General features: G+C 35.9%; 4 protein-coding genes and 1 pseudogene across 4 annotated transcripts; 1 reads left to right on the plus strand and 4 right to left on the minus strand.

The window, feature by feature from the left end:
* Positions 1 to 1,776: 1,776 nt before the first annotated feature.
* On the minus strand, positions 1,777 to 3,651 carry LOC136064453 (uncharacterized). The gene has a single exon (XM_065766209.1). The coding sequence runs from the start codon at positions 3,649 to 3,651 to the stop codon at positions 1,777 to 1,779; it is 1,875 nt and encodes a 624-aa protein (XP_065622281.1).
* A 40-nt stretch (positions 3,652 to 3,691) lies between these two features.
* Positions 3,692 to 5,658, minus strand: LOC136064454 (uncharacterized). Its single transcript, XM_065766210.1, has 3 exons — positions 4,573 to 5,658; positions 4,010 to 4,260; positions 3,692 to 3,728 (listed from the first exon to the last, which is right to left on the minus strand). The coding sequence occupies exons 1-3, from the start codon at positions 5,656 to 5,658 to the stop codon at positions 3,692 to 3,694; spliced, it is 1,374 nt and encodes a 457-aa protein (XP_065622282.1).
* Positions 5,659 to 14,671: 9,013 nt separating this feature from the next.
* Positions 14,672 to 19,347, plus strand: LOC112026145 (translocase of chloroplast 120, chloroplastic). Its single transcript, XM_065766211.1, has 2 exons — positions 14,672 to 14,763; positions 15,085 to 19,347. Exon 2 carries the CDS (start codon positions 15,123 to 15,125, stop codon positions 18,717 to 18,719), a length of 3,597 nt encoding a protein of 1,198 aa, XP_065622283.1. The 5' UTR covers positions 14,672 to 14,763; positions 15,085 to 15,122; the 3' UTR covers positions 18,720 to 19,347.
* A 2,324-nt stretch (positions 19,348 to 21,671) lies between these two features.
* On the minus strand, positions 21,672 to 22,406 carry LOC136064455 (dirigent protein 23-like). Its single transcript, XM_065766212.1, has one exon. The coding sequence runs from the start codon at positions 22,351 to 22,353 to the stop codon at positions 21,781 to 21,783; it is 573 nt and encodes a 190-aa protein (XP_065622284.1). The 5' UTR covers positions 22,354 to 22,406; the 3' UTR covers positions 21,672 to 21,780.
* A 3,152-nt stretch (positions 22,407 to 25,558) lies between these two features.
* On the minus strand, positions 25,559 to 26,127 carry LOC136064450 (dirigent protein 22-like; annotated as a pseudogene).
* Positions 26,128 to 26,515: the final 388 nt, after the last annotated feature.

Consider the following 26,515-nt stretch of genomic DNA (forward strand, 5'->3'; position numbering starts at 1 on the left):
TTTTTTTTTTTTTTTTTTTTTCTTTTTTTTTTTTTTTTTTTTTTTTTTTTTTTTTTTTTTTTTTTTTTGCATGTAAAGGATTGTAGACTATCTTGTTTTGGTTAATGAGACGGGCTTTATTTTCACTTTGGGTGTATATCGTATGATTTATTCTTGCTACAAATAACTGTACTTTATAATTATAGTAGTGTAGATAAACATAATCACTCTATTCTGCTGATAATATACATAACTAAAATTGGTTCCGAAAAGGACAGTACATAAAAATTGCTACTAAGTAATAAATAGAACAGGTATTATAAAAGTTTGATAGATCTTTTCGCACATACACCAAGAATGTTAGCATAGGTTATAGTTGATGTTAAACATAGTTAAGAATGTTAGGCAAGATTCATTCCAAAGTTAACCTTCAGTATTAATAGCAACACAGAAGTGTTAACTAACTAAAAATCATCTGGTCCGAGGATTACAAGCATGATTGGATTTAAGTTTAAACACTTAGGGAAAATCACCAAGGAGTGTTAACTAACCCAAATCATCTAGTCCGAGGACTACAAGCATGATTAGATTTAAGTTTAAACATTTATAGAAAACCACCACCGAGTGTTAACTAACCCAAATCATTTGATCCGAGGACTACAGGCATGATTAGATTTAAGCTTAAACACTTATAGAAAACCACTATCGAGTGTTAACTAACCCAAATCATCTGGTCCGAGGACTACAGGCATGATTGGATTTAAGCTTAAACACTTATAGAAAACCACCACCGAGTGTTAACTAACCCAAATCATTTGGTCCGAGGACTACATGCATGATTGGATTTAAGTTTAAACACTTAGGGAAAATCACCAAGGAGTGTTAACTAATCCAAATCATCTGGTCCGAGGACTACAGGCATGATTGGATTTAAGTTTAAACACTTAAAGAAAATCGCCAAGGAGTATTAACTAACCCAAATCATCTAGTCCGAAAACTACAGGCATGATTGGATTTAAATTTAAACACTTAGAGAACAATTAAGAATGACAAGTTATCATAGTGACCAAAGAAATGATTCGATTAATAATAGTACCTTTTGAGGTTATTTACATTCTAGGAGCGTGGTATTACATGACTATCTAAGTCCTCTAGGAAATATGCCCTAATGCCAGCCCTTGAAGTAATACGATATGGCCCTTCCCAGTTTGGTCCTAATTTCCCCCAGGTTGGATTTTTCGCAGTGCCCACAACTTTCCTGAGTACCAAATCACCGGGTTCTAGGGGCCTTAGCTTTACGTTAGCATCATAGCCTTGCCTGAGTTTCTACTGGTAATGTGCCAGTCGAACCATTGCGTTTTCTCTCATTTCTTCGACCAAATCCAAACCTTTTTCTAGAAGTTTATTATTGCTGGTCGGACTGAACGAACTAGTTTTTAGAGTTGGGAATCCCGTCTCCAGAGGAATGACAGCTTCAGCCCCATAAGTCATCGAAAAAGGGGTTTCTCCAGTAGATCTGCGAGGCGTAGTTCTGTAAGCCCAAAGCACGTGTGGCAACTCTTCAACCCACTTGCCCTTCGCATCGTCCAATCTCTTCTTTAATCCATTAACTATGACTTTGTTAACTGCTTCAGCTTGCCCATTCCCCTGAGGGTAGGCAGGGGTAGAGTATCTATTCGTGATTTCCAGTTCGCTACAATAACTCCAAAACGCATTACTGTCGAACTGTAAGCCGTTGTCCGAGATGAGAGTATAAGGAACTCCGAAACGAGTAATGATATTCTTCTATACAAATCTTTACACATCTACGTCTCGGATATTGGCTAAAGGTTCAGCTTCAACCCATTTGGTGAAATAGTCTGTGCCGACCAGAAGGTACTTCCTGTTTCCTGCGGCCTTTGGGAATGGACCTACTATATCCAAGCCCCATTGTGCAAATGGCCACGGACTAGATAGTGGGTTTAGGACTCCACCCGGTTGGTGTATGTTCGGCGCAAATCGTTGACATTGATCGCACTTCTTTACATAATCATGGGCTTCTTTTTGCATGGTCGGCCACCAATACCCTTGAGTAATGGCTCGGTGAGCCAAAGACCTACCTTCCGTGTGACTCCCACAAATTCCTTCATGCAACTCTTCTAATAGCGACTCAGCCATCTCAGGATAAATACATAACAGGTATGGTCCTGAATAGGATCGTTTGTATAATTTCCGGTCTTCGGACAACCAAAATCTGGTCGCCTTCCTTCGAATTTTGTCAGCCTCCCCCCGTTCTTCCGGCAAAGTGTCATCTTTCAAGAATTTGACTATAGGGTCCATCCAGCAGAGACTGTCTCTGATCTGGTGGACTCGGATTGTATCTCCTCCTATCCCAGTGGGCTCATAGAAATCCTCGACGAGGATAACTCTCGGTAAATTTTGCTCCGAAGAGGTGGCGAGTGTGGCCAAAGAATCTGCATGTGCGTTACTGCTTCTAGGAACATGTAGCAAGCTGAAAAATTCGAATTCCGACTGCAGACGTTTGACTCGATTCAAGTATCCCTGCATTCTTTCATCCTTCGCTTCAAACTCCCCTTGTACTTGGCCCACAACTAATCTTGAGTCCGAGAACAACTCCACTACCTTTCCTCCCATTCTTTGGACCATAGACATTCCCATCAATAGGGCTTCATACTCTGCCTCGTTATTGGTTGCACTGAAACCCAGCCTTAATGACTTTTCAATGATGATTCTCTTTGGAGATATTAAGACTAGCCCTACTCCAGATCCTTTCCGGTTCGCAGATCTGTCCACATATACTTCCCAGCGGGCAGGACCTTGCTGAGAAATCATGCCAACCGATTTTCCATCCATGTCCCTCTCTGTCATTATTTCTTCTAAGTTGGGTTCCGTGAACTCAGCCATCAAATTCGCAAGGATCTGCCCTTTGACTGAAGTGCGAGGCATATACTTGATATCAAAAGCCCCTAAGATAGTACCCCACTTGGCTATCCTCCCCGTGTAGTCGGCACTTTGAAGTACGGTCTTAAGCAGGAGTTGCGTAAGCACAACAACAGTATGTGCTTGGAAGTAATGGGGCAATTTTCGTGTTCCAAGTACTACTGCCAAAATAGCTTTCTCCAGTGGTAAGTATCTGATTTCGGCCTCATGTAGAGACTTACTCACACAGTAAACCGGTCTTTGTACACTTTGATCCACTCTTATTAACACTAAACTTACAGCATGGGGAACCACCACGATATAGGCAAACAAGACCTCATTTGGTTCAGGGCTAGACATAATCGATGGCCGAGCCAAGTAGTCTTTAAGTTGTTGGAAAGCTGAGGCACATTCTTCAGTCCATTCAAATCCCTTCCACTTGTTGATCAGCGAGAAGAAAGGTTTACACCTATCCGCGGACCTAGAGATGAATTGGTTCAAAGCAGCTGTCATCCCTGTTAACTTCTGAACTTCTTTCGGATTCCGTGGAGGCTGCAGATTCTGAATAGCCTTTATCTGATCGGGATTAACCTCAATTCCCCTGTGTGTTACCATGTAACCCAAAAATTTGCTTGACCCTACACCAAATGAGCACTTCGAGGCGTTTAAGCACAACTTATGTCTTCTTAGGATTTCAAAAGTGTTATCAAGGTCCTTCACATGCTCAGAAATAACTTGGCTTTTTACCACCATATTGTCTATATAGACCTCAACGCTTTTGCCCAATTGTGATTCAAACATCTTTGTCATCATTCACTGATAAGTAGAACCTGCATTTTTCAGACTGAATGACATCACTTTATAATGGTAATTACCAATGGGGGTAACAAAAGCGGTTTTCTCTTGGTCATCTGGGGCTAACGGTATTTGATGGTAACCTTAGAAAGCATCCAAGAAACTCATCCGAGGATGGCCGACAGTAGCATCTACTAATTGATCAATTTTCAGCATAAGGAAAGGATTCTTAGGACAAGCCTTATTTAAGTCGGTGAAGTCTACACAAACTTGCCACTTTCCGCTCTTCTTTTTTACCACCATAGTATTTGCCAACCATTCGGGATAAAAAACTTCTTTAATTGCCCCAGCCTGTTTGAGCTTCATCACTTCTTCTTTGACTGCATCCGCATGCTCTTTGGATGGCCGCTGAGGAGGCTGCTTCTTGGGTACACTCAGTAAGTTGACCCTCAAATGATGGCAAATGAACTCTGGATTTACTCCTAAGACTTCATAAGTACTCCAGGCGAATACGTCAATATTTCTCTTAAGGAAATCAATTAGCTCTTCTTTTTCTGGTTGAGGTATCTGAGACCCAATTTGGAAGTATCTTTCAGGATTGCCCCCAATTAAAACTTTCACTAAGTCCTTGCATTTAGCGCCTTCATCAAGATCTTCGACGGGTGACAACCAACTTCTTAACTGCTATAAGTCTCCCTCCGCCCTGACTAAGGATTCAGTTTCAGGCTTGTGTTGTATAGCAGCCACCAAACATTGTCTAGCCGAGGATTGATCTCCACGGATTTCACAAACGCGCCCTTCGGATGGATATTTAACTTTTTGATGCAGAGTGGAGGAAACAGCCCTTAGCGTGTGTAACCAAGGTCTGGCTACAATTGCCGTATAAGGGGAATAAACATCTGCAACAATGAAGTCCACTTCCACTACTTCTGAGCCAGTCTGTACAGGCAGTCGTATCTGTCCCTTTGGGGTGACAATCCTTCCCTCGAAGCTAACCAGGGGAGAACAGTATGGAGTTAAGTCATCAAGCTTGAGGTTCAGTCCCTTGTAGAGGTTAGGATACATAATCTCCACCGCGCTACCCTGGTCCACCATCACCCTCTTCACATCATATCCCTCGATTCTGAGGGTGACTACTAAAGCGTCGTCATGAGGTTGAATGGTTCTAGCTTTATCTTCGTCTGAAAAGCCTAAAACAGGCGGGACAGCTGGTCTAGCGCTCCTCGGATCTCGACCAACATCCCCTACTGGTAGCCGAGCCACTGACATAACTTTGGACGGCCAGGACCCTGTTCTCCCTAGCGCTGCGAAAATGACGTTAATAACACCTAATGGAGGTTTCATAGAATCACTCCTTCCGAACTCAAAATTCACTTGATCTCCTCGACCACTAGAGTGGTACAAAAGATGCCTTAACCTGCCTTCGCGGACCAGCTGGTCCAAATGATCCCACAAACTTCTGCAGTCTTCAGTGGTATGTCCATGGTCTTGGTGGTATTGATAATAGAGATTGTGATTGCGTCTCTCAAGGTTCCCTACCATTTTGCTCGGCCACCTAAAGAATGATTCATTCTTGATCTTTTCCAAGACTTGATGAACTAGCTCCTTGAACACTGTATTAACTGCTTGAGCATTTGTTGACCCCGACTGCCCAGCAAAATCTCTCCGTGGCTTATTGTTGTTGTAACGGTCCGACTTGAAGTCCTTCCTGTCCTGGGGGATAACCTTATCCTTACCCTTCCCTTGCTGCTGATCTTCTTCAACCTTTTTATATTTTTCAATACGGTCTATAAGTTGACGCATGTTAGTGACAGGTTTGCCGGACAAGGATGTCCTTAAACCATGATCAGTAGGGAGGCCCAGCTTGAACGTGTCTAGGGCCATTGCATCAAAGTTACCCTTAATATCATTAAACATCTCCCAATATCTATCTGAATATGCCTTCAGGGTTTCACCCTCACACATGCTCAAGGATAGCAGAGAAGACAAGGGCTTGGCCACCCTTCAGCATGTGATGAAACGTGGACCAAAAGCTTGAGTGAGCTCTTGGTAGGAATTGATGGAGTCTGCTCTCAGGTTGTCGAACCACCTCATTGCCACGGGTCCAAGACTAGAAGGGAATACCTTGCACATCAGAGTTTCATCTCTGGAGTAGACAGTCATCCTTTGGTTAAAATGGCTCACATGTTCCACAAGGTTCGTTTTACCGTTGTAAATAGTGAAGGTTGGCTGGTTAAAGCGCCGAGGAAGCTTTGCTCCTTTAATCCTGCGCGTGAAAGATGACCTAGAGATTTGATTCAAAGCCTTGCTCATGGCACCATTTCCCACCCCTCCATGTGATGGTCTTTGAGGTTGCTTCTTGTGACGGTGTTCATCTTCATATGAAAAAGATTCACTGATTGGTGTTCGAGACCTCTGTTCGTAAGTGATGTCTTGTTCGTCATCCGAGTCTTCATCAGAATGCGAGGCAGCACGTTTTCTCTTTGTATAGTGCAACTCCCTTCTTAACCTTTCAATTTCTATTTGCATGTTATTCTTCTCTGCATGGGACACATGACTTCCTCCACGAGGTTGACTTCGCTCAATGTGTGTAGTATGCACACTGCCTTCATGATCTTGTCTCCGCTCTAAATTGAGAAAAGGATCTATATGCTGGGACGCCCCAGATTCTGCCGGTTGTTGCCCTGGTTCCGCTATTACCAACTGCTGTTGCTTCCACTTATACTCAAGCTCTTCCCACAGACGGCGTCAATTGTAGGGTTAGGATTTGTGGCCCAAGCCCAGAACAATGAATTTGTAGAGAATGGGTGAAAGAGCTAGATTGACTATGGAATTGACAACAGTTAATCACAACTTACAAATATAAACCAACATGAAGTTACACATAAAAAATGGAATGAATTGGTGTCTAAAGAGGCATATTATTGATTATATAGTGGTTACAGTTCTTAGAGCTACAGTAAAGTTTTCTTTTCTTCCCTATTGCTATTTTTTCTCTTCCCTCCTTTTCAGGAGCCTCCTTCCTTTATATATCCTCCCTTCCCATCATCTCCATCGTTCACTTGTACCTCATCTGTGAGCCTACTTGAGTATATGTCACGTCAAGCATCTCCTTTAGCTCTGTGTGAGTGGCGGTAGGTGAGGTTACACTGTTCAGGGTCTTCTCCACATAAATGCGGCCAGAAAAGTTGCTGCAGAGTCTTAAATATGGTGGGAGCAGCTTTTCCTTTAGATATTTCTTTATTCTTATTGTCTCCAAGTATAATCAGAGCTTATTTTGATCAGGAGGAGTTCTCAGAAGATCACTTTGACCTTTTATACATTCAATTAATCCGTACTATTCGCGTCAGAGGAATAAAATCTTTTCAGACAGAAGGCGACCTCTTCGGATTGTAATCATTTTTCTTTTTGGGGATCCCTCTTCCAGATGGGCCTTGCCCTTATCTTTCCTTCTCTTCGGACGCACAGTAATTCTCACATGGGGCTTTAGGCCTACTACGTTAAACTGGGCATTTTCCCCCCACAATATACATATTAAATAATCCAAATTCTAGCTATTGGAAATTAGACCTTGTTATCACTTTTTTAAAAACCAGACCAAACACTATACAAGCCTAGTAAAAACAAGGAAAGCCGAGCAAAATTCTATCAAAAAATCAGCAATCGAATCAATTCTAGTTCTTTGACTATTTTGATTTTTAAAACCATGCCTTTTACATATAATTAAATAAATTTTTCTTAATTTGAATATTCATTATTATGGGTTCATATTTTGTCTAGATTTTAATAAAAACACACACACATTAATATCTTGACCTAATGATAGGTAGAAATAAAAAAAAATATACATTCTTACTTTCACCCTCTTTCTTGAATATGATATAATAAAAATATTAGATAATCCAAATTATAAATATTAAAATTTCGTCAAAATGAGACCTTGTTATGTACGTTTAAATAGATTTTCCATACTGTTTAAAAAAAAAGAAAGATTTTCCATACTTTGAATATTCATTATTATATCATGTATTGGTTAAATATCAATATAGGGACAATAAATCTCGCATGACCATGGAATATTTGTTAAACAATAGCAAAGTTGTCAATTGTCATTGGATTAAACAACAGCAAAGTTGTCAATTGTCATTAGATTATTTATAATTCAAAATTTAGCTACAAAATTGGTTTGTTGCCTAAGGTTACAACCTTACTTAATATCTTTTTATTGGAGGTGAATTTTGACAAATCTACCATTGGATTACATCTTTTTCTTATATCCTCCATACTTGCAAAATTTCTTGCAAATTAAAGATTAATAATTATGTCATCAATAAATTGTTTAAATTACAACTTTTTGTAGTTTAAAATTATGTATAAATATAAGATTATAGATTATATAGTAAATAATATTCGATTAATACAAAATTTGACATGTGTATTAAGAGCATAAAGAATATGCAATTCAATGGTTAGATTTTCAAAATATGTAGTAATATTTATTTTATTGACTAAGGTTGTAACTTAGACTACAACTAATTTTGTGGCTAAACTTTGTCCTTATTTATATCAATTATTTTTTGTTACATAATTGATTTAATTTGATTAGTTGCTTTACAATTTGGAAAGTATTGTTAATCTCTAATGAAATTTGTTTCTAATTTTCTACGCATTTAAGTGTAATTTGAAGTTTTGATTAATTTTTTTTTTCTTTGAGAATCAGGTTTTGATTAAATTACTTGCTAAGTTATAGAGTAGGTAGACTAACAATTTGTTAAAGGGTAGCTTTTTCTCCTTTAACAAATTGTTGGCATCTTCAATCTTTATGGGAAAAAAAGGAAAAAAGACAATAAAATACAGTGTGGTTGGAAGGACAATGAAGGGAAAATAAAAATAAATATATAAAAGGAGAATATGTGGAGAAAAGGGAATGCATTGCAAGTTAATTAATTAAATTAATTATTTTTTTGTTGGTATCACTTGATATCAACGATATATACGTAAAACCATGTATTTAATATTTTTTAATATATAATTGTGTGGTTTTAAATTTCACAATTTTTTTTTTTACTAATTGCTTACATTGAATGACAATGACATTCTCTTAAAAAAGGGCTAGTTAAAAGTAAAAAGAAAGTTGATCTAATCAGATGTAACTGAAAATGATTTATTACTAGATAGATTATATGTTGCGATTTTTGTAATATAATATTACATAACATTTTATGTTTGTTTAAATTTTTAAATAATTGTGATCAATGACTAGTCATGTTTTTAACTTCTTCTAAAAAAACCAAAAAAAAAAAGACTAGCCGTGTAAAGAAGAATCTAGGAATTGGCATTTCATGCACAAAAACTTGTAAATAGGATATATGTAAAAATATACTGATATTTTTAACTCCTTACAAGAGTCACATTTGCCGGTGGGAGTGAAAATTAAAATGTATTTATTTGATTTATATCGGATATATTAATTATATGGGAAATGTTAACCAATGCCCTTAGGGCATTGGTTTATAAGCTATTTTTAGAAACTTTTTTTTTTTTTTTTGAGAAAATAATAAAACAATAAATGTTGTTGACAGCTTTTTAAATTTCCCATGAAAGTTGTATGAAAACTTTCTTATTATAGTTTATTAACAATTGATCTAAGGACATCCGTTAAAATGACCCTAATTATATAAGGAAGCTAGGGCTTAATAATGATAATCATAATAGTAGTAAAATAATAAGAGTAGTGTTAGGGGTACCACAAATTTTAAGCTTTCAAACTAACGGGTCATCAATCACAAAGAGGCGGTTTTTAAAATATTTATTTATGAGGTAGTTGAAGGTAGGGGTGGCAATTTGTGTTCACGTGTTGGGTTCGTGTTGTGTCGACTCATGAATATTTGACTATATAGGTCAACCATAACCCGACATGTTTATTAAACGGGTCAAGATTCCTCAACCCAAACATAACTCATTTATTAAACGGGTTAGTTGTGTCAACCTATTTATCAGATTTCATCAAAATGAAAAGGAAAAAAAAAAAAAACTAATTTTAGTATTAACCAGATTGATATGAATTATGAAAAACCAAACAAATAAATATTTTTAATATAAAATTTAGAATTAACGAGTAATTACATCACAAATAATCATTTAAAACTAAAGTATATCTCATATATCATAAATAATCAATCATAATATGTCAAAGAAAATAAACTACAACAACTAATAAGTTTATAACTTTATATACCTAGGGTCTGAAGGGTATATTGGTAAAATGTCATTTAATTAAATGAGTTTCATGTGACGGACACTAATCCAACCCATTTAATAAATGGGTTAGTTGTGTCAACCTGAATATGACACTAACTCATTAAGCCTTAACTCATAACCTATTAATTTTATGTCGTATCATGTTGAATTCACGGGTTGTATCCAATTTTGCTACCTCTAGTTGAAGGCTTAAAGCTTACTAATTACATTCATTATCATATCATTGCGTAAAGTTTTTGTAGTAAAATTTGTAGTATTAACCAATTTTATCAGATTTCATCAAAATGAAAATAAAAAAGAAAATAATTTTAGTATTAACCAAATTGATATGAATTATGAAAAGCCAAACAAATAAATATTTTTAATATAAAATTAAGAATTAATGAGTAACTGCATCACAAATAATCATTTAAAACTAAAGTATATCTCAATATCATAAAAAATCAATCATAATATGTTAAAGAAAATAAATCACAACAACTAATAAGTTTATAACTTTATATACCTAGGGTTTGAAGGGTATATTGGTAAAATGTCATTTAATTAAACGGATTTCATGTGACGGACATTAACCCAACTCATTTATTAAACGGGTTAGTCGTGTCAACCTGAATATGACACTAACTCATTAAGCCTTAACCCATAACCTATTAATTTCATATTATGTCATGTTGAGTTTGCGAGTTGTGTCTAATTTTGCCACCCCTAGTTGAAAACTTAAAGCCTACTAATTACATTCATTATCATATCAGTGTGTAAAGTTTATGCAGTAAAATTTGTAGTATTTTTTCATTTTCCAAATAGTAATAATAATTAAATCATCCTCTTGAATCTAGTAGGAGTGATCTAAAATTGGACTTGTGTAATGTAGGGGTTTGATTCCAACTTTTAAGCCAGAGATTGCTGATACATAATAAGTGGAAGACCTTGGACATCCAATTTTCTTGAAAAGATGAATTACATGTGGCAATGCTGCACCTTGGGCACACTTTGAAACCCAAAATCATTAGGAAGAACACTGAACACCAATGAATAGTCAAGTAGGCGAGGAAACCTTCAAATGACAAAGTTGCTATAACTTGTTTGTGAAAAATATAAAGGTTATATAGCAGCTTTTAGTTGTTTTGTTTTAATAATTTATGGGTCATTTTAATGAGTGCCCTTAGTAGGGCGGTTCTATAAACATGATAAGGGTGTTCAAATGAACACATGACCTTGAAAAAAAATTATATATAATATTTTTTAAATATCTTTTTTGGTCTACCATAAACAAAAAAAAACACCCTAAAATATAGTTACAAAGACCAATAAGTGTAAACATAGTTACAAAAATCAATAAGTTGAGTGACAACAAAAATAATATTGTGGACACAACGTATGGCCGCATTTTTATAAACAGGGCTGTAGTAGACCTATGGCCGTGTTTTTATAAACGCGGCCCAATACCCCCTTGTTTTGTAGTGAACAAAAATGCCAAAAAAAAAAAGTTGAGTTAAATTGTTAATAGAGTAAAACTATGGCCACAATAAAAATTAAAGTATTAAGAAAAATTATTTTTAATAGAGTAATGCACACAACAAAAATATTTCAACAACAAAAATTAGAGTTGAGTTGAATATTCATTGTAAAACTCCATGTATTTATGTGTGTGTGGTTTTTTTTTTTTTTTTTTTTTTTTTTATATGTTAGCATAAAAACCTTTTTTTTTTTTTACATAACTACTTTTCAAAAACATCAACATTAAACTATTGATTTTACACTACATTTCATTAAAATATTATTTCATTATCAATTTTTTGCTACTCTCCCAAATCATCTCTATGTGTGTGTGTATATGAGTAAAGAAAGTATTAAAAAACAAATTTGCATATGAATAGTATCTATATATATTTGCATAGTTACTATAACTATAAATGCATTTTGCACAATAAATACATAAGCTGATTTGGGTGATTTTTTGTGATTGGTTGTGCAAAATTGGCCCTTATGCAATTTTATACGGAGTAATATGAATACTTTTAAATTTTAATGACTACCCTAGAAAAAATTCTTAAAGCTACCACTGCTTAGGACATTTATTAATGAACCATTTAAAAAAATTTTTAATACCACTTTCATGAAAAATATAAAAACTGTAAAAAAAAGTCAATTTTTTTCTCGTAATTTTTTTTTTAAAAAAAAATTTCATAAACCAATGCCCTTAGGGCATCCGTTAATTTTTTCCATAATTTATTTTTCAAGGATTTTGGAGTTTGCAATTGTTGTTAATGCAATCTTGTGACTCAATCCCAAACCGTAGATAAAAATAAAAAATAAAAACTATATATTGTTGTGAATTGTTTGTGATGTTTATGTGTAAATGCAATTGTCATAATTATTAAATTATATGAAGCTGTATATTGTTGTAAATTGTTTGTGATGATTATGTAAATGCAGTTGTCATAATTATATGAAGCGTGATAGAATGGCTCTTGGTGGAATTGGATGGCAAGATCATATAAATTAATAATTAAGCAGTTTCATAGAGATATAGCTGCCATCAGAGAGTTGAATATAGGTTTTGTGGAATTTATCCATCTCAAAGATGATCAAATGCACTAAAAGAATTTATGTAAAATCAAAAGTCACAAATCTATATCATAGAAGACGAAATGGATCAGTGTATATATTTTATTTATTGTCAAAATCAAATTCAACATATACTATGTCAATTTGGACAAATAGAAATATGAATTGACCTAGATGTACAATAAAACTTTTTCAACTTCGTCGGTATATTCAATGGTTTGACAATTAATACTTTTTTATTTCCTGCATAATGAAGATGTTTTGATGATAATTTAAGTTTGTGGTTAACTATTTTTAACATCTTTTGTTTATTATATCAAAGATGAAACAATCCTATTTGAAATTACTGTGTTTTATAAGTTAGGTGCATGTATCATACCAAATCGAATCACAACCAATCATTTTTGTTTGATAAACCTTGATTGATTTATTTACTTTTTGTGCATTTCCAATCAATGATTTGCGAATTACACAGTTAAAAAAAATTTATGCGTATCATGTAAATTATTATTATTTTGATATGATCATAACAAGTTTCAGTTCCATAATTACAATTTCTCTCTTACTTTTCCCTTGTAAAGAAGATTTTTTATTTTTACAATTTTTTTTATAAAAGAATTTTAATTTATGACGTTTACTTCTGATAATATTTTTTTATTATCAGATCCAGATATCAATTGGTTTTTGGTGTAAGTGAGAATTGAACCCCAAATATCTTATTTGACAACAAGAGATTTTATCAATTAAGTTAACTAGAACCCACTCTCATAAAAGAAGTTAGGGGATGATCCATCCACCAAAATAATTCCATAAATATCCTATTTTTGATGTAATTGATCAAACAACCGAACCTCAATCAATGGACACCTACAAGAAATAAGAAGATAGCATCACAGGGTCATAAGTTTGGTTTAGTGTGGAATTCTTAGATACGTAAGTTTATAAAGATCGGGGCTTAAAATGTAATTTGCAAGGTAATGACTAAGGTTTTTGTGTAAACCTCATATTGAAGCGAATTTAGTCCTTACAAGGTTTTGGTGTAAACCATATATAAGACTTTTGGTGGTTGGCTCCAAAAGTAAACCAAAGTCCTTGGCATTTGAATGCAATTAAGATTCAAATTGGGGAGTGTCATTCGCTTAGACGCTTACAAGACTTGATTGACTTTATTTTCAAATATGGAATTCAATACAAGGTAAAAAAGGAATCCACTTGATCAAAAAGTGAAAGGGAGGATAGATGGAAGTTCTTATCTTTTTGATTCTCAAGGATGGGACTCTAAAAGCCAATTCCATGATTCTTGAGATTCTCTTTCAGATAGGTGCTTAGGTTGATAGTAGGGTTAGCTAGCTTGATCTCATACACCTTTCTTGCTCGACCTTAATTACCCTTTAAGACAGAATCAAAGAGTTTGGTCGAGCTTGTTCATGTCATCTCATCACGTTATATATTCTTACAAAACTCTTTCACTTAATTTTATGTTTACACCTTAATCTAACCAAAAAAAAAAAAAAAAAAAATTTAGGATCGCATAATTTCATGCCACAACTTTGCCACACTTATGATATAATAGGCTATGAATTAAAAAAAAAAAAAATTCATGTGATAATGATAAATAACCAATTACTCATGATACTTCATATAAGATTGTTGTGAAAATGAAAATGACCTCATCAAATACAAACTTTTCCTAGACACTGGGTTTCATCTAACGAAGCAAACGTTGTAGATTTGCCCACGTGATATCACAAGAAAACATAAGGACTATTATGTGGGCCACACACACTTCCCCATCAAGCCATCAAGCCATCAATCTCACTCACACACTCACACGAACGGTCCAGATTCGTCTCCCACAATACATTGTCAAAGCAGGCAATCATTTTTATTTTGTTTCTATTTTTTGTAATTCGCGTCCACGTCAGCCTGATTTGGCGTCTTTCACGATGATACCAATGAGTCAATATCCACCGTCGGATCACAACACCACATGAAAACTCGTTCTCAACCGTCGATCAAACTCTTATCCGTAATTCATCCAAAAAAAAAAAAAAAAAAAAGTTAAGTAGAAAGGTATATGAATTGAAAAAAAACAAAACCATCGTATATGAAACAACACATTTTCTTCTCTCACTCTCTCTACACCACACACACACACTCTCTCTCTCTCTCTCTCTCTCTCTCTAAATTTGCACACTTTCTCTCTCTAAAAGCCTGTATCTGTATCATCCAGAATAGCAGGTAAGCTTTCTTTGTACTTTATTACTATTATTTATGTTTGTTTTGTTTTGTTTAATATGCTTTAGTTTTTTTTTTTTTTTTTTTTTGTTTGTAAAACCCTAATAAAGACCATGCAGAACTCTTTGAGGATCTGGGTTTGTTAAGCTAATAATGGATTAATTATGCGAAAGGAGAAAGATCTATAATGGTTTTGGATTAAAAATGTGATTTTTAATTTATTGGGTGATTGATTTTGACTAATTATTTGGTGGGTATGTTGGGTTTTTATTGATTATTAACATGTTTAGTGAAATGGGTGTTTCTGGGTTTTGCTGAATCTAGGTTTTTTTTGAAGCAACATTTTGAGGAATTTTTCTGGGATGGAAAATGGTGTTGGGGTTGTTGATGGGTATGAAAAGGGAGAGAAGAGTGTGGAGGTTGGGGTGATTGAGGGGAGAGGAGAGGAGGAAGAGAAGGCTATGGTGGGGTCTGATGAAGTTAAGGATTTGGATGGTGGGGAGGTTTTTGAGGAGGCAATGAGTGCCACAGAGGATTTGGAGGAGCTTGGTTCATTGGATGGTGGGGTTGGTGGGGGAGATAGGAATGTTGAGGTGGTTGGTGAGTCGGGTTTGCGAGGGGTAGATGAGAATTTGAATGGTGGATATGAGGTTGAGAAGTTTGAGGAGGCGAGTGAGGTTGCATCTTTGGAGGTGGTTGGGAGTATTGAAGACAAGGTGGAATCTTTGGTGGATGGGAAGAGTGTTGATGGGGTGGCGGTGGAGGATGGGGTTGATGAGGGAGGGACTGAAAAGGAGGTAGAGAATGATGAATTTAATGGGTCGAGGGAACACGTGGTTGTTGATAGTGGAGAAAATGGTGGAAAGGAGGTATCTGAAATTGGTGCAGGTGGAGAAGAGGAAGTCTTGAAGGGTGAGGATGAAGTGGATGTGAAGTCTGCACTAGCGATTGAAAAGTCTGAAGATAAGGATTCTGATGATGTGAATTTGGAGCAAATGACTGTAGATGAAAAAGCAGAAAGTGGAGGTTGCGATAAGTTGGAAGGAAGTGTTATTGAGTCTCCTGTAGAATCTGAATTGAATAGGGAGATTCTGAATGAAGGTGGTAATATTGAGGAACTGAAGGAGAATAACTTGGGTACTGAATGCCAAGACAACAGCAGCAGGGAACTGAAAGATGCTACAGCTGGCCTTGTTCCAACCTGCGAAGATGATAGCAATGATGTACCAAGGGACACTTCATCTTATAAGGATACAGAACATCGGGATTACAGGAATGGGAAAGTGGAAGATACTCAAGTTGGAGTGGATTCCGAGCGTCATGTGGAAACTTCTGAACTGAAAGACATTTCAGTTGATCTGAATACATCTGTGAAAGAAATTTCAGTAATTGGAAGCCCACCTTCTGCTGAATTGTCTAAAACTGAGAATTCTGAAAAGTTTCAGGGTGCTGCAACTGCCTTGAGAGCAGAGGATAATAAAGTTTCTCAACTCCAGCATACTAATGAAGAAGTTCATGAAGCTTCCAACAACCATGTTGTGGCTGAGGAGATTAAAACGAAGGTAGAAAATACTCAGCAAGAGAAGAAAAGACCTGGAGGTAATGGAGAAGAGGAGATACAGCCAGCACCAGAGCTTGCATCTTCATTTGGGAAATCCACAAATCCTGCTTCCCCTGCTCGTCCTGCTGGCCTTGGGCGTGCTGCCCCACTATTGGAACCTGCACCTCGGGTTGTTCAGCAGCCTCGTGTGAACGGTAGTGCATCTCATATGCAAAACCAGCAAATTGAGGATGCTATTAATGGGGATGCTGAGGAGTATGATGAGACTCGGGAAAAACTCCAAATGATAAGAGTGAAATTTTTACGGCTTGCACATAGGCTTGGACAGACTCCTCATAATGTTGTTGTGGCACAGGTTTTGTACAGACTGGGATTAGCTGAGCAGTTGCGAGGGAGAAATGGGGGTCGTGTTGGTGCGTTTAGCTTTGACCGTGCGAGTGCAATGGCAGAGCAGCTTGAGGCAGCAGGGCAGGAGCCCCTTGATTTCTCTTGTACAATTATGGTCCTTGGGAAGACAGGAGTTGGTAAAAGTGCAACCATCAATTCGATATTTGATGAAGTTAAGTTCAGCACTGATGCTTTTCAAATGGGTACAAAGAAGGTGCAGGATGTTGTGGGAACGGTGCAGGGGATTAAGGTACGTGTCATTGACACTCCAGGCCTTCTCCCTTCTTTGTCAGACCAGCGGCAGAATGAGAAGATCCTCCACTCTGTTAAGCGCTTTATCAAGAAAACTCCTCCGGATATTGTATTGTATCTTGATAGATTGGACATGCAGAGCAGGGATTTTAGTGATATGCCACTCTTGCGCACCATCACTGAGATATTTGGTCCATCTATATGGTTCAATGCAATTGTGGTCTTAACTCATGCAGCCTCTGCTCCACCTGATGGCCCAAATGGTACTGCTTCTAGTTATGACATGTTTGTGACCCAGCGTTCTCATGTTGTCCAGCAAGCCATTCGTCAAGCAGCTGGAGATATGCGGCTTATGAATCCTGTTTCATTAGTCGAGAACCATTCGGCATGCAGAACAAATAGGGCTGGGCAGAGAGTGCTGCCAAATGGTCAGGTTTGGAAGCCTCATTTGTTACTGCTCTCTTTTGCATCAAAGATTTTGGCTGAAGCAAACGCACTTTTAAAATTGCAAGATAGTCCCCCTGGCAAGCCTTTCCCAAATCGAACAAGAGCACCTCCTTTACCTTTCCTTCTCTCTTCCCTTCTCCAATCAAGACAACAGGTGAAGCTGCCTGAGGAGCAGTTTGGTGATGATGATGATATAGATGATGATCTTGATGAGTCGTCAGATTCTGATGAGGAAACAGAATTTGATGAATTGCCACCATTTAAACGTTTGACAAAGGCCCAGGAGGCAAGGCTCTCTAAAGCTCAGAAGAAGGCATATTTTGATGAGTTGGAATATAGGGAAAAGCTTTTTATGAAGAAGCAGTTGAAGGAGGAGAAAAAGAGACGGAAGATGATGAAGAAGATGGCATCTTCGGCAAAGGATATGCCTAGTGACTTCAGTGAGAATGTAGAAGAAGAAAGTGGTGGGGGAGCATCTTTGCCAATTCCCTCAGCTGATTATAACTTACCTGCTTCTTTCGATTCTGATAATCCTACTTACCGGTATCGCCATCTTGATTCAACCAATCAGTGGTTTGTAAGGCCTGTTCTAGACAGCCATGGTTGGGACCATGATGTTGGTTATGAAGGAATAAATGTAGAAAGATTGTTTGTGGTTAGAGACAAAATACCCTTATCTTTTTCAAGCCAGGTTACAAAGGATAAAAAGGATGCCAATGTCCAACTGGAAGTAGCCAGTTCAATAAAGCACGGTGAAGGGAAAGCAACTTCAGTAGGTTTTGATATGCAGTCTGTTGGAAAGGATTTAGCTTACACTCTACGGAGTGAGACAAGGTTTAGTAATTCTAGGAAGAACAGGGCAACTGCTGGTGTCTCAGTTACTCTCTTGGGTGATGCCTTATCAGCTGGATTGAAAGTTGAAGACAAATTGATTGCTAATAAACGGTTCAGGTTGGTTATGACTGGTGGTGCAATGACGGCTCGTGGTGATGTTGCTTATGGTGGTAGTTTGGAGGCGCAGTTGAGAGATAAGGATTATCCTCTTGGTCGTTCTCTTTCAACTCTAGGTCTTTCTGTCATGGATTGGCATGGTGATCTTGCCATTGGTTTAAATATACAGTCCCAGATCCCTGTGGGACGGTCTTCAAACTTGATTGCTCGTGCCAATCTGAATAATAGGGGGGCAGGACAGGTCAGCATTCGCTTAAATAGCTCGGAACAGATTCAAATAGCTTTGGTCGGCCTTGTTCCTCTTCTCAGAAAGCTACTTGGTCATCTTCAACAATTGCAGGACAAGTCAGCATTTGCTTAAATAGCTTGGAACAGATTCAAATAGCTTTGGCCAGCCTCATTCCTCTCTCAGAAAGCTACTTGGTCATTTTCAACAATTGCAGTGTAGTCAATGATGAAATTAGGTTATACTGCAGCAGCTTCGCGGTTATAGGAAATAACTTTTAAATGACCATATCTTAATGATCATCATCAAAAGTGAGTGATACTAAGCTGCTTATTTCATCTTCTCTCATCCCAAAAAGTACCTTTCCTTGATTATAGTAATTTAGCTTCTTTGCTAGATATCAGCATTTGATGAATTTTGTTCCCTTTTAATCTACTGGACCAAGTGTTGCAGCTTGTCAAATATGCTTATGTCTAATATCTCTCTATTGGTGTGAAAATTCGTTTTTTATTTTTTATTTTTTAAATATCCACAGCGTTTAGTTACTTGGCCTTCCTCACACCCTTTATGTATTCAAGGTGATTGTTATCACCTTCTCTTGAAGTCTAGGATATGATTTCTTTTATTTTTGTTAACACATTGAGGATATTAGAACAAGGGGTTTTGTTAATCTGTTGTTACTAGTGGTATGTTAGTGAGATGATTGTGAAAATCAATATTATTGATACTATTAACATGATCAAGACAGTTATGTTTACTTGAATGGTGAACTTTTTATTCTTTGAATTTACAGAATTTTGTTACACAAAGTTGAGGGCATATGCCTTTATGATGCAAATCTTAATATACTCCAAGTCAAACTTTCTGTGAGGTTTATAGCTGTTATGTCTTCAACTTATTTTTTATATTCATGTGTCCTAGAGAGTATGATTTCATTATTTATTTAGGCCCTTGGCCTTTGTTTCTTTCCCCCCTTAACCCAATGATTTTGGTGGCATGAACAACCCTGTCAACAGAAAGTAGGATATATTTGGGCAATGATACACCTGTTGCATCCTCACACTAAACCCATACCACGTGAGTGATGCCTCGACATATCATTTTTCATGGAGTTTTTGTTTGCATTGTGACAGTTTGAATGCTAACCATTGAAGGTGTTCCACTGGGATCTGCTTATTAGTTTGTTTATTTCCACTATTTGGCTGATTATGATGGCTGTCACTACCAAAAGCCTCCTATGATAGGCACTAATTATATTCTTATGGTGGCCGATTAGCCAGTCACATAGCAGCTTGATGGCTGTAAATATATGTGTGAATGCTCACCTAAAGCAATGTTTTGTTAGTGGCCTTTGATAGTGAAGCTGCTGGACTGTAGAGTTTCCCTTATAGGGCTGTCAACTACATTATGAATTTGTAGTTTTGCTGTATGTATATATGCTAGGAAACAATTTTTTTACAAGATTTTTCACTTGTTTAGGTAACAAGTTGAGTGGAGCAACATCACCTTCGCGGTTCCATCATTGACACTTATTATTATGCATGAATCACAAGAAGTTACATAAGGGGTTATGAAGAAAGTTACAAAAAATTGTCTTCCTTATCTCGTTGTAATTATATATCAAGCAGGCAATTGCTTAATGCCGTCAGGATAAAAATATGTGCAGGGACACATTGTTCCACAACTTGTTGAGGTGGCAGGTAGTGGTGAAAAGTGATTGTCCACTACTCAATAACTTGCCATGTGAACTAAGTTGCGGAACAAAGTTGTGGAGGATAAGTGTGAACTGATAATCGGTCCGTTCAAGGTAGCCCCATATGATGAGATGGTTGTTTACTGCGCCCCTAGTACTCTAAAATGAGGCTGTCAGTCCTTTTCTTTGGTAGGCTAATCTAATGCTGTTCCGTTTGTTCTATGGTCTCATCCTATCTCTTGTTGATGGGCCAAGGAATTTACAGCCTTAGCTTTCCAAATGAGTACATGTGATACCCTGGACCCGTGCTTGTTACCCCTTTGCTCAGGAAATCCAGTGTCCTTTTCATAAAGCCGCAACTGTCCTTGCTACTTTTTAATAATTAGAATAAGCCATTAGTTAGTTTCTAGTTACTAGGTGCCAAAGGTTTACTGTTATGAATATCACATCCTTCTCATGTTGGTCTTGCATTCATTATTGATGTTTACTTGGAGCTTTGAAGCTACAATAAGGGATGAAGTAGGAAACAAGGAGTTAAAAGACAAGGTCTTTGAAATGAATTGAGTTGACATACTATGTTGTTGTTATAGGGGACCCTATTAGCTTTCTGGTAATGGGAACATTAGAAAAACAAATAAGATTTTCTACTAGCTTTGTGATGGAATCTTATTTGTGAGCCCAATCAAGATAATCAAATGGCATTTTTATAAGGCATGGATGGTACTTGAACTGGGATATCTTCTGCACTTGAACTGGAATATCTTCTGCAACGATTCCCGGGCAATCAAGCAATTTTTAGTTTTATTAGCCATGTTCATGAATCTGAGGAAAGTTCAGAAATCCATCAAAGACTTAACAATCTGTTTGTGTTATTTTGTTATGATTTGATGATTTCTGAACTTTGGTTTCAAGTTATAGGAATATGTTTAGGTATGAGCTCTCGTAGAGCTGATCATTGTAGGACAGAGACAAGGCAAAACTTCTAATGGTAGCTGGTTTTGTTGAAGTGGTCAATCACTGCTTTTACAACAAAATGATAAAAACTAAAAAGTATCAATTCTACTTTTACATTTAGAAAGAGTGGTGTGCAAGAGCATCTTACTTTTATGGCAAAATGGTGCTAGTATCAGTCATGTAATGGTTTGTCCTCAAAAACTAGCCACAAAAACCATTCTTTTGAGGATTAGGATTGATTGATTTACCATAAATTTAAAGTGTTAAAGGCTTTATCAAAAAGAAGCTTTAGGCCTAAGCTCCTTTAGTTTTAAACTTATTCTTTGCAAAATCTCTATCAATTTTAAATGCATCTCACTATAAGTTTTCGAAAACACAAAATATCCAAATAATGCTATATTCACGACAAGTACAACACATTCAACAATGCAAAACATAAAAAGATTCCAACAAAATAACAGAGTCCCAATAAAGAAAACGAATTTGCTATAGAGATGAACAGGCACCATGTGACCCTTTGAAAGAGAATATGGACTCCATTATTATAGCTCAATAATGCATAGCCACAACATGGTACTCGACAATAGCATCCCCAGAGGTAAGATTGAAAAAATGTGTCTTTGCTTGCACAAATCCACGTGCCAATCGGAAAGCACCAGTCCCACCTATAATGGGCATCTCACGGATTGAATGAAACACTGCATTCCTGCCCAAAATAGAGAGACTGCTACCATTGAATTTTCCAGTTGTGAAAAAGAGGTTCATGGCCAAAAGTAGGCCCACTTCTTGTTGGCCAGCTGACCCATATAGACCTTGAGCTCGACCCACAAGCTTGGAGGTGGATTCAGGTCCTTCTGTTAATGGGTCATCAAAAATGTTGAGTAGTCCAAACAAGGTGGGTGATTTCTTAGTCATTGATGCTTCGGCTACTTCCACTGCACTTGGGTTTTTGCCTGATAGTGTGTCATGAAAGTAAAAATGGAGCCTAGAGACTTTCTCTTCGCCATGATGAAGATTTTGGATCCATTTATCAACTTCTTTGGGCTCATCATCGGTACTTTGCACCAATTGCATGGCCATGCCTAGAGAGAAAAGCAATAGGACTAGAGCTAGCTTTGTCATTTTCTCTTTCACTCACACAACAAAAGGTTAGAGGATAGGTAGGCATTTTATAGTGGAAAGCATTTTCACCCTTTTAACTTGGGTTCTGTCAAAGGTATCATGTGGCTGTGACTTGTGCAATCATGTGAACCATGCCTCATTATGGAGACGTGCTTGCATTAATATAAGCCGAAAAGGATACCGATTGAGACGTTCAAGATTGTGGAAGCAAAATATTTGGTATCAGAAAAATAATGTTAAAGAGCACAATATTTTATATATGATATATTGTGATTTTTTTTTTGGATGTGACTAATTGTGGCTGGAATGATATAATTTTTGAAGTTGTGATCTATAATTAATGGTGTTACAGTTCATTCTTAATCTTGGAATCAAATCAAATTACAACATTTCTTTTTTGTTTTCCCAAATATTAAATACTACTATTTTTTTTATTTCGTATTTTCATCACAGGGTTTGACCAAAAGGTCACTATTTTTATTTTCCACCTACCTTTAGCCGGACAAACTTTTGGCTTGTGGGTTTCTTAGCATTTTAAAATACGCAAAAGGGTTAAGATTTAAGCCAATGTCAAGACCCATTAGGCATCTTAAAGCAATAATGCTTTGATCTACCTGTCTACCATCAATAATTTTTTTGAGGAAAATGTGTGTGGCTAGGAGCCTGGGCTAATTGTACTATCATCAAGAAACAGCTCAAACAGAAAACAATAAGTTTACCAAGTTACCAACTTGCGAGAACAAAAAGTCACAAGCACAGCAGCTTAATAATTTTAACAGTCATCTACTCCTTCCGTCCCAATTTTTTTGTCCTGTTTGAAAAGTCAAACTTTTTAAAGGAACATCTTTTATTATCTTGTCTATTTTTTAAAAATGTATAAGTTTTCAAAATCTACCCTCAAAAAAATTTATTAAAAAATTGAATTAGTAAATTAATAGGGGTATAATAGGAACATTAGTAAATTAATAACTTTTATTTTTAGAAACATGACAATATTTTGGGACATCTCAAAATGGAATAGAGGACAAAAAAAATGAGATGGAGGGAGTATATTGATTGTATTTTATGCACGAGAACGTACATTACTTAGTGACCAAGAACATTTGGTTCAGTGCTAAAAGATGAGTCTATATGAAAGTAATAATTTATTTCAATCACAATTTATCATGTTATAATGAAAAAGATTATGTATCAAACATGACTGTAAAGAGATAGAGCTCTCTGTATTAGTCAAGTTTCTCTTTAATGAAATTTCTTTCTTCAAGAAAAAAAAAAAAAAAAAAAAAACGATGACTATTTTTATAAAGTTTCACAATTGCAAATTTTTTTTAAAGAGTTAAAACGGCAATTTTATTTATATATGAATATCTGATTGCACCGGAGGGATTGTGAATGTGAGGCCTTCTTCAATACACTGAAATGGTCCAATGACTCTTGGGTAGACACAAATTATGGGTCCGAGCTTGGAGCTCTAACGATATTTTGGAAAACATTCCTTGTTCCTTCGATATATAATTCTTTTTGGGTTAAAACTAGATACAATGTTCCTATTTTAAGCTAGATAAAGTGTTATGAATTTTAATGGAAACATCTATTATTCAATTTTCGGTTGTAACTATCAAATTATATAAAAACCTTAAAAAAATGCTTAACATTAATGCACCTCTAAATCTAATTGCTGTATTGATGCAAATGTTTTTTGAAGTTAGCAATATCCTTGAAAAATGTATTCGGTTCTAAGAAATTTTTTAGGGTGGTCACTAAGAAATTTAATTATACAAAATCTAATAAAGAGACAACTTGAATATATCAATGTCACAAAAAAATCACACAAAGACATGAAATATTACAATTTTTTTTTTGTACTTACAAAGTGAAAAAAAAAAAAGACTAATAAGAAATAAAGTAGAAATTGAAAATTGAAAATTTTCATAACAAATCTTATGTAACAAGTTGTTATTGGTAGGTAAAACATGTCAATGTTGAGCCCAAATTAGAATTACTAACAGCTTACCACATAATATTTATTGTGAAAATATTATAAATGTAGCATTACTTTTATTTTTGTTGAACTCAAATTCTTATGATTTTCAGGTCAGGGTGTTTAACATTTTTATTAGAGTAGTCAAAATAGGTTAATTTAGTGTATAATATTTTTTTTGTAAGTATATATACATTTTTTTTTTAAAGTCAGGGTGATCACAGAACATATTAGTTTAAACTAATTATTTATATATATTTTTTGCTAAGTATAAAAAAAAAAATTTGGCAAGTGAGAGTGGTCCTGGGACCACCCTTACATACAAGTGGAGCCACCACTGAAAGAAAGAAAGAAAGAAAGAAAGAAGTGGGTAAAAAATAATTATCAACAGAAAATGCTCAATCTCATACATTGTGCATGAGTGCACACCAAAATCAAAAAAGAAAAAAAAGAAGAAGAAGATAAAAAAGTGTGATCTTTAGAGACCATTAACTTGTCTACTCAAATGGTGTTAGAATAATATATAGTAAAATGATTAAATTAATTATTTTTTAATAATTTTAAACTTTTGGAACATTTGATAATTTACTATAGGGTACCTTTGATTTCGGTTTACTAATGCATATAAATGACACAACTCAAGGAGTGCAAATCTCTTGCTTCAACATCATTGTGTCATAAGAAAAAAAAACATGTGCCTATAAAGTTGGGTAAATGAGTTGAAATTCAATTACTCTATATGAGAAAAAATATATATTTTGTTTCCAATATACATTACTTCTCACTCATAATACGTGGGTTTCATTGATACACTGGTTCCACCGATATGCAGAATCCACATATTGTGATTGGTGAATAATACTACTACCTCCTATGTGAGATATTCTTAGCAAAAAAGTTCAAAGCTATGCATCGGATGAGAAAACATTGTATCAAAAGTGCCTGAAGGACTTGCAGTAATTGGAAGAGTTGGATGACATTGAGTTTACAAAGGCTGTTAATGATTTTAGGGATAATAGAAATGCAAATTATGCAACCTGGTTGAGGTCTCTTTGGCTAGAAAAGTTATCTTATATAGAAGCAAGGGCATTTTTATTTTTTGTAGGTCATAACTGCAGATTCTTTATTGCCTCCAACAAAGTAGATGAATTTGTTATTGAAATGAACAAGCACTGTGTGACCCTTTGAAAGAGAATAGAGACTCCATTATTATAGGCTTGGAGCTCAATAATGTATAGCCACAGCATGGTACTCGATAACAGCATCCCCAGAGGTAAGATTGAGAACATGTGTCTTTGCTGTCACAAATCCACGTGCCAATCGGAAAGCTGAAAGCACCAGTCCCACCTACAATTGGCATCTCACGGATTGGATGAAACACTGCGTTCCTGCCCAAAATAGTGAGGCTGTTACCATTGAATTTCCCAGTTGTGAAAAAAAAGTTCATGGCCATAAGTAGGTCTAGTTCTTGTTGGCCAGCTGACCCCTATAGACCTTGAGCTCGACCCACAAGCTTGGAGGTGGGTTCAGGTCCTTCTGTTAATAATGTTGACTAGTCCAAACGAGGTGGGTGATTTATTAGTCGTTGATGCTTCAACTACTGCCACTGCACTTGGGTTTTTGCCTGAGTGTGTGTCTTGATAGTAAAAATTGAGCCTAGAGACTTTCTCTTTGGCATGATTGAGCTTTTGGATCCATTCGTCAAGTTCTTTGGGCTCACCATTGGTGCAAAGCACCAATTGCATGGCCATGCCTACAGAGAAAAGCAATAGGATTAGAGCTAGCTTTGCCATTCTCTCTTTCACTCTCATAACAAAAGGTTAGAGGATAGGTAGGCTTTTTATAGTGAAAGAATCTAAATCATTTTTTACATGAGCATCCACATTAGTCCGTATATAATAAAAAAAATATGTAAAATTTGCATAGTTTTGCCTAAAAATAACTTACATTAGTCAGTGTATAATTGTATAAATTTATACTGACACTATTAATTTTATATTTAGTTGTTTATTTTTTTAATTTTTTTTTTATGTATCTCAATGGTGAAGGAAGATAGTAAATGATGGTTGTTGTGTGTGAAGAAAGAGAAACAATTTCAAAAATTAAGAAAAATTGACATTTTAATGAAATGTAGTATACAATAAATAATCCGATGTGAAGTATTTTGAAAAGAAAGTATGT

This window comes from Quercus suber, unplaced genomic scaffold, assembly GCF_002906115.3.
Source record: "Quercus suber isolate HL8 unplaced genomic scaffold, Cork oak 2.0 scaffold_691, whole genome shotgun sequence".
In the NCBI taxonomy this organism is placed as follows: Eukaryota; Viridiplantae; Streptophyta; class Magnoliopsida; order Fagales; family Fagaceae; genus Quercus; species Quercus suber.

Excerpts from the sequence above, each read along its gene's own strand:
- LOC136064453 (XM_065766209.1), bottom strand. The coding sequence starts at position 3,651 with ATGGTGGTAAAAAGCCAAGTTATTTCTGAGCATGTGAAGGACCTTGAT.
- LOC136064454 (XM_065766210.1), bottom strand. The coding sequence starts at position 5,658 with ATGTGTGAGGGTGAAACCCTGAAGGCATATTCAGATAGATATTGGGAG. Across the intron at positions 4,261-4,572 it reads ATGTTTATTCCCCTTATACG|ATACCTCAACCAGAAAAAGA; the intron begins GCAATTGTAGCC and ends ATTGGGTCTCAG. Across the intron at positions 3,729-4,009 it reads GAAGTTTTTTATCCCGAATG|GTTCTACTTATCAGTGAATG; the intron begins GTTGGCAAATAC and ends TGAAAAATGCAG.
- LOC112026145 (XM_065766211.1), top strand. The coding sequence starts at position 15,123 with ATGGAAAATGGTGTTGGGGTTGTTGATGGGTATGAAAAGGGAGAGAAG.
- LOC136064455 (XM_065766212.1), bottom strand. The coding sequence starts at position 22,353 with ATGACAAAGCTAGCTCTAGTCCTATTGCTTTTCTCTCTAGGCATGGCC.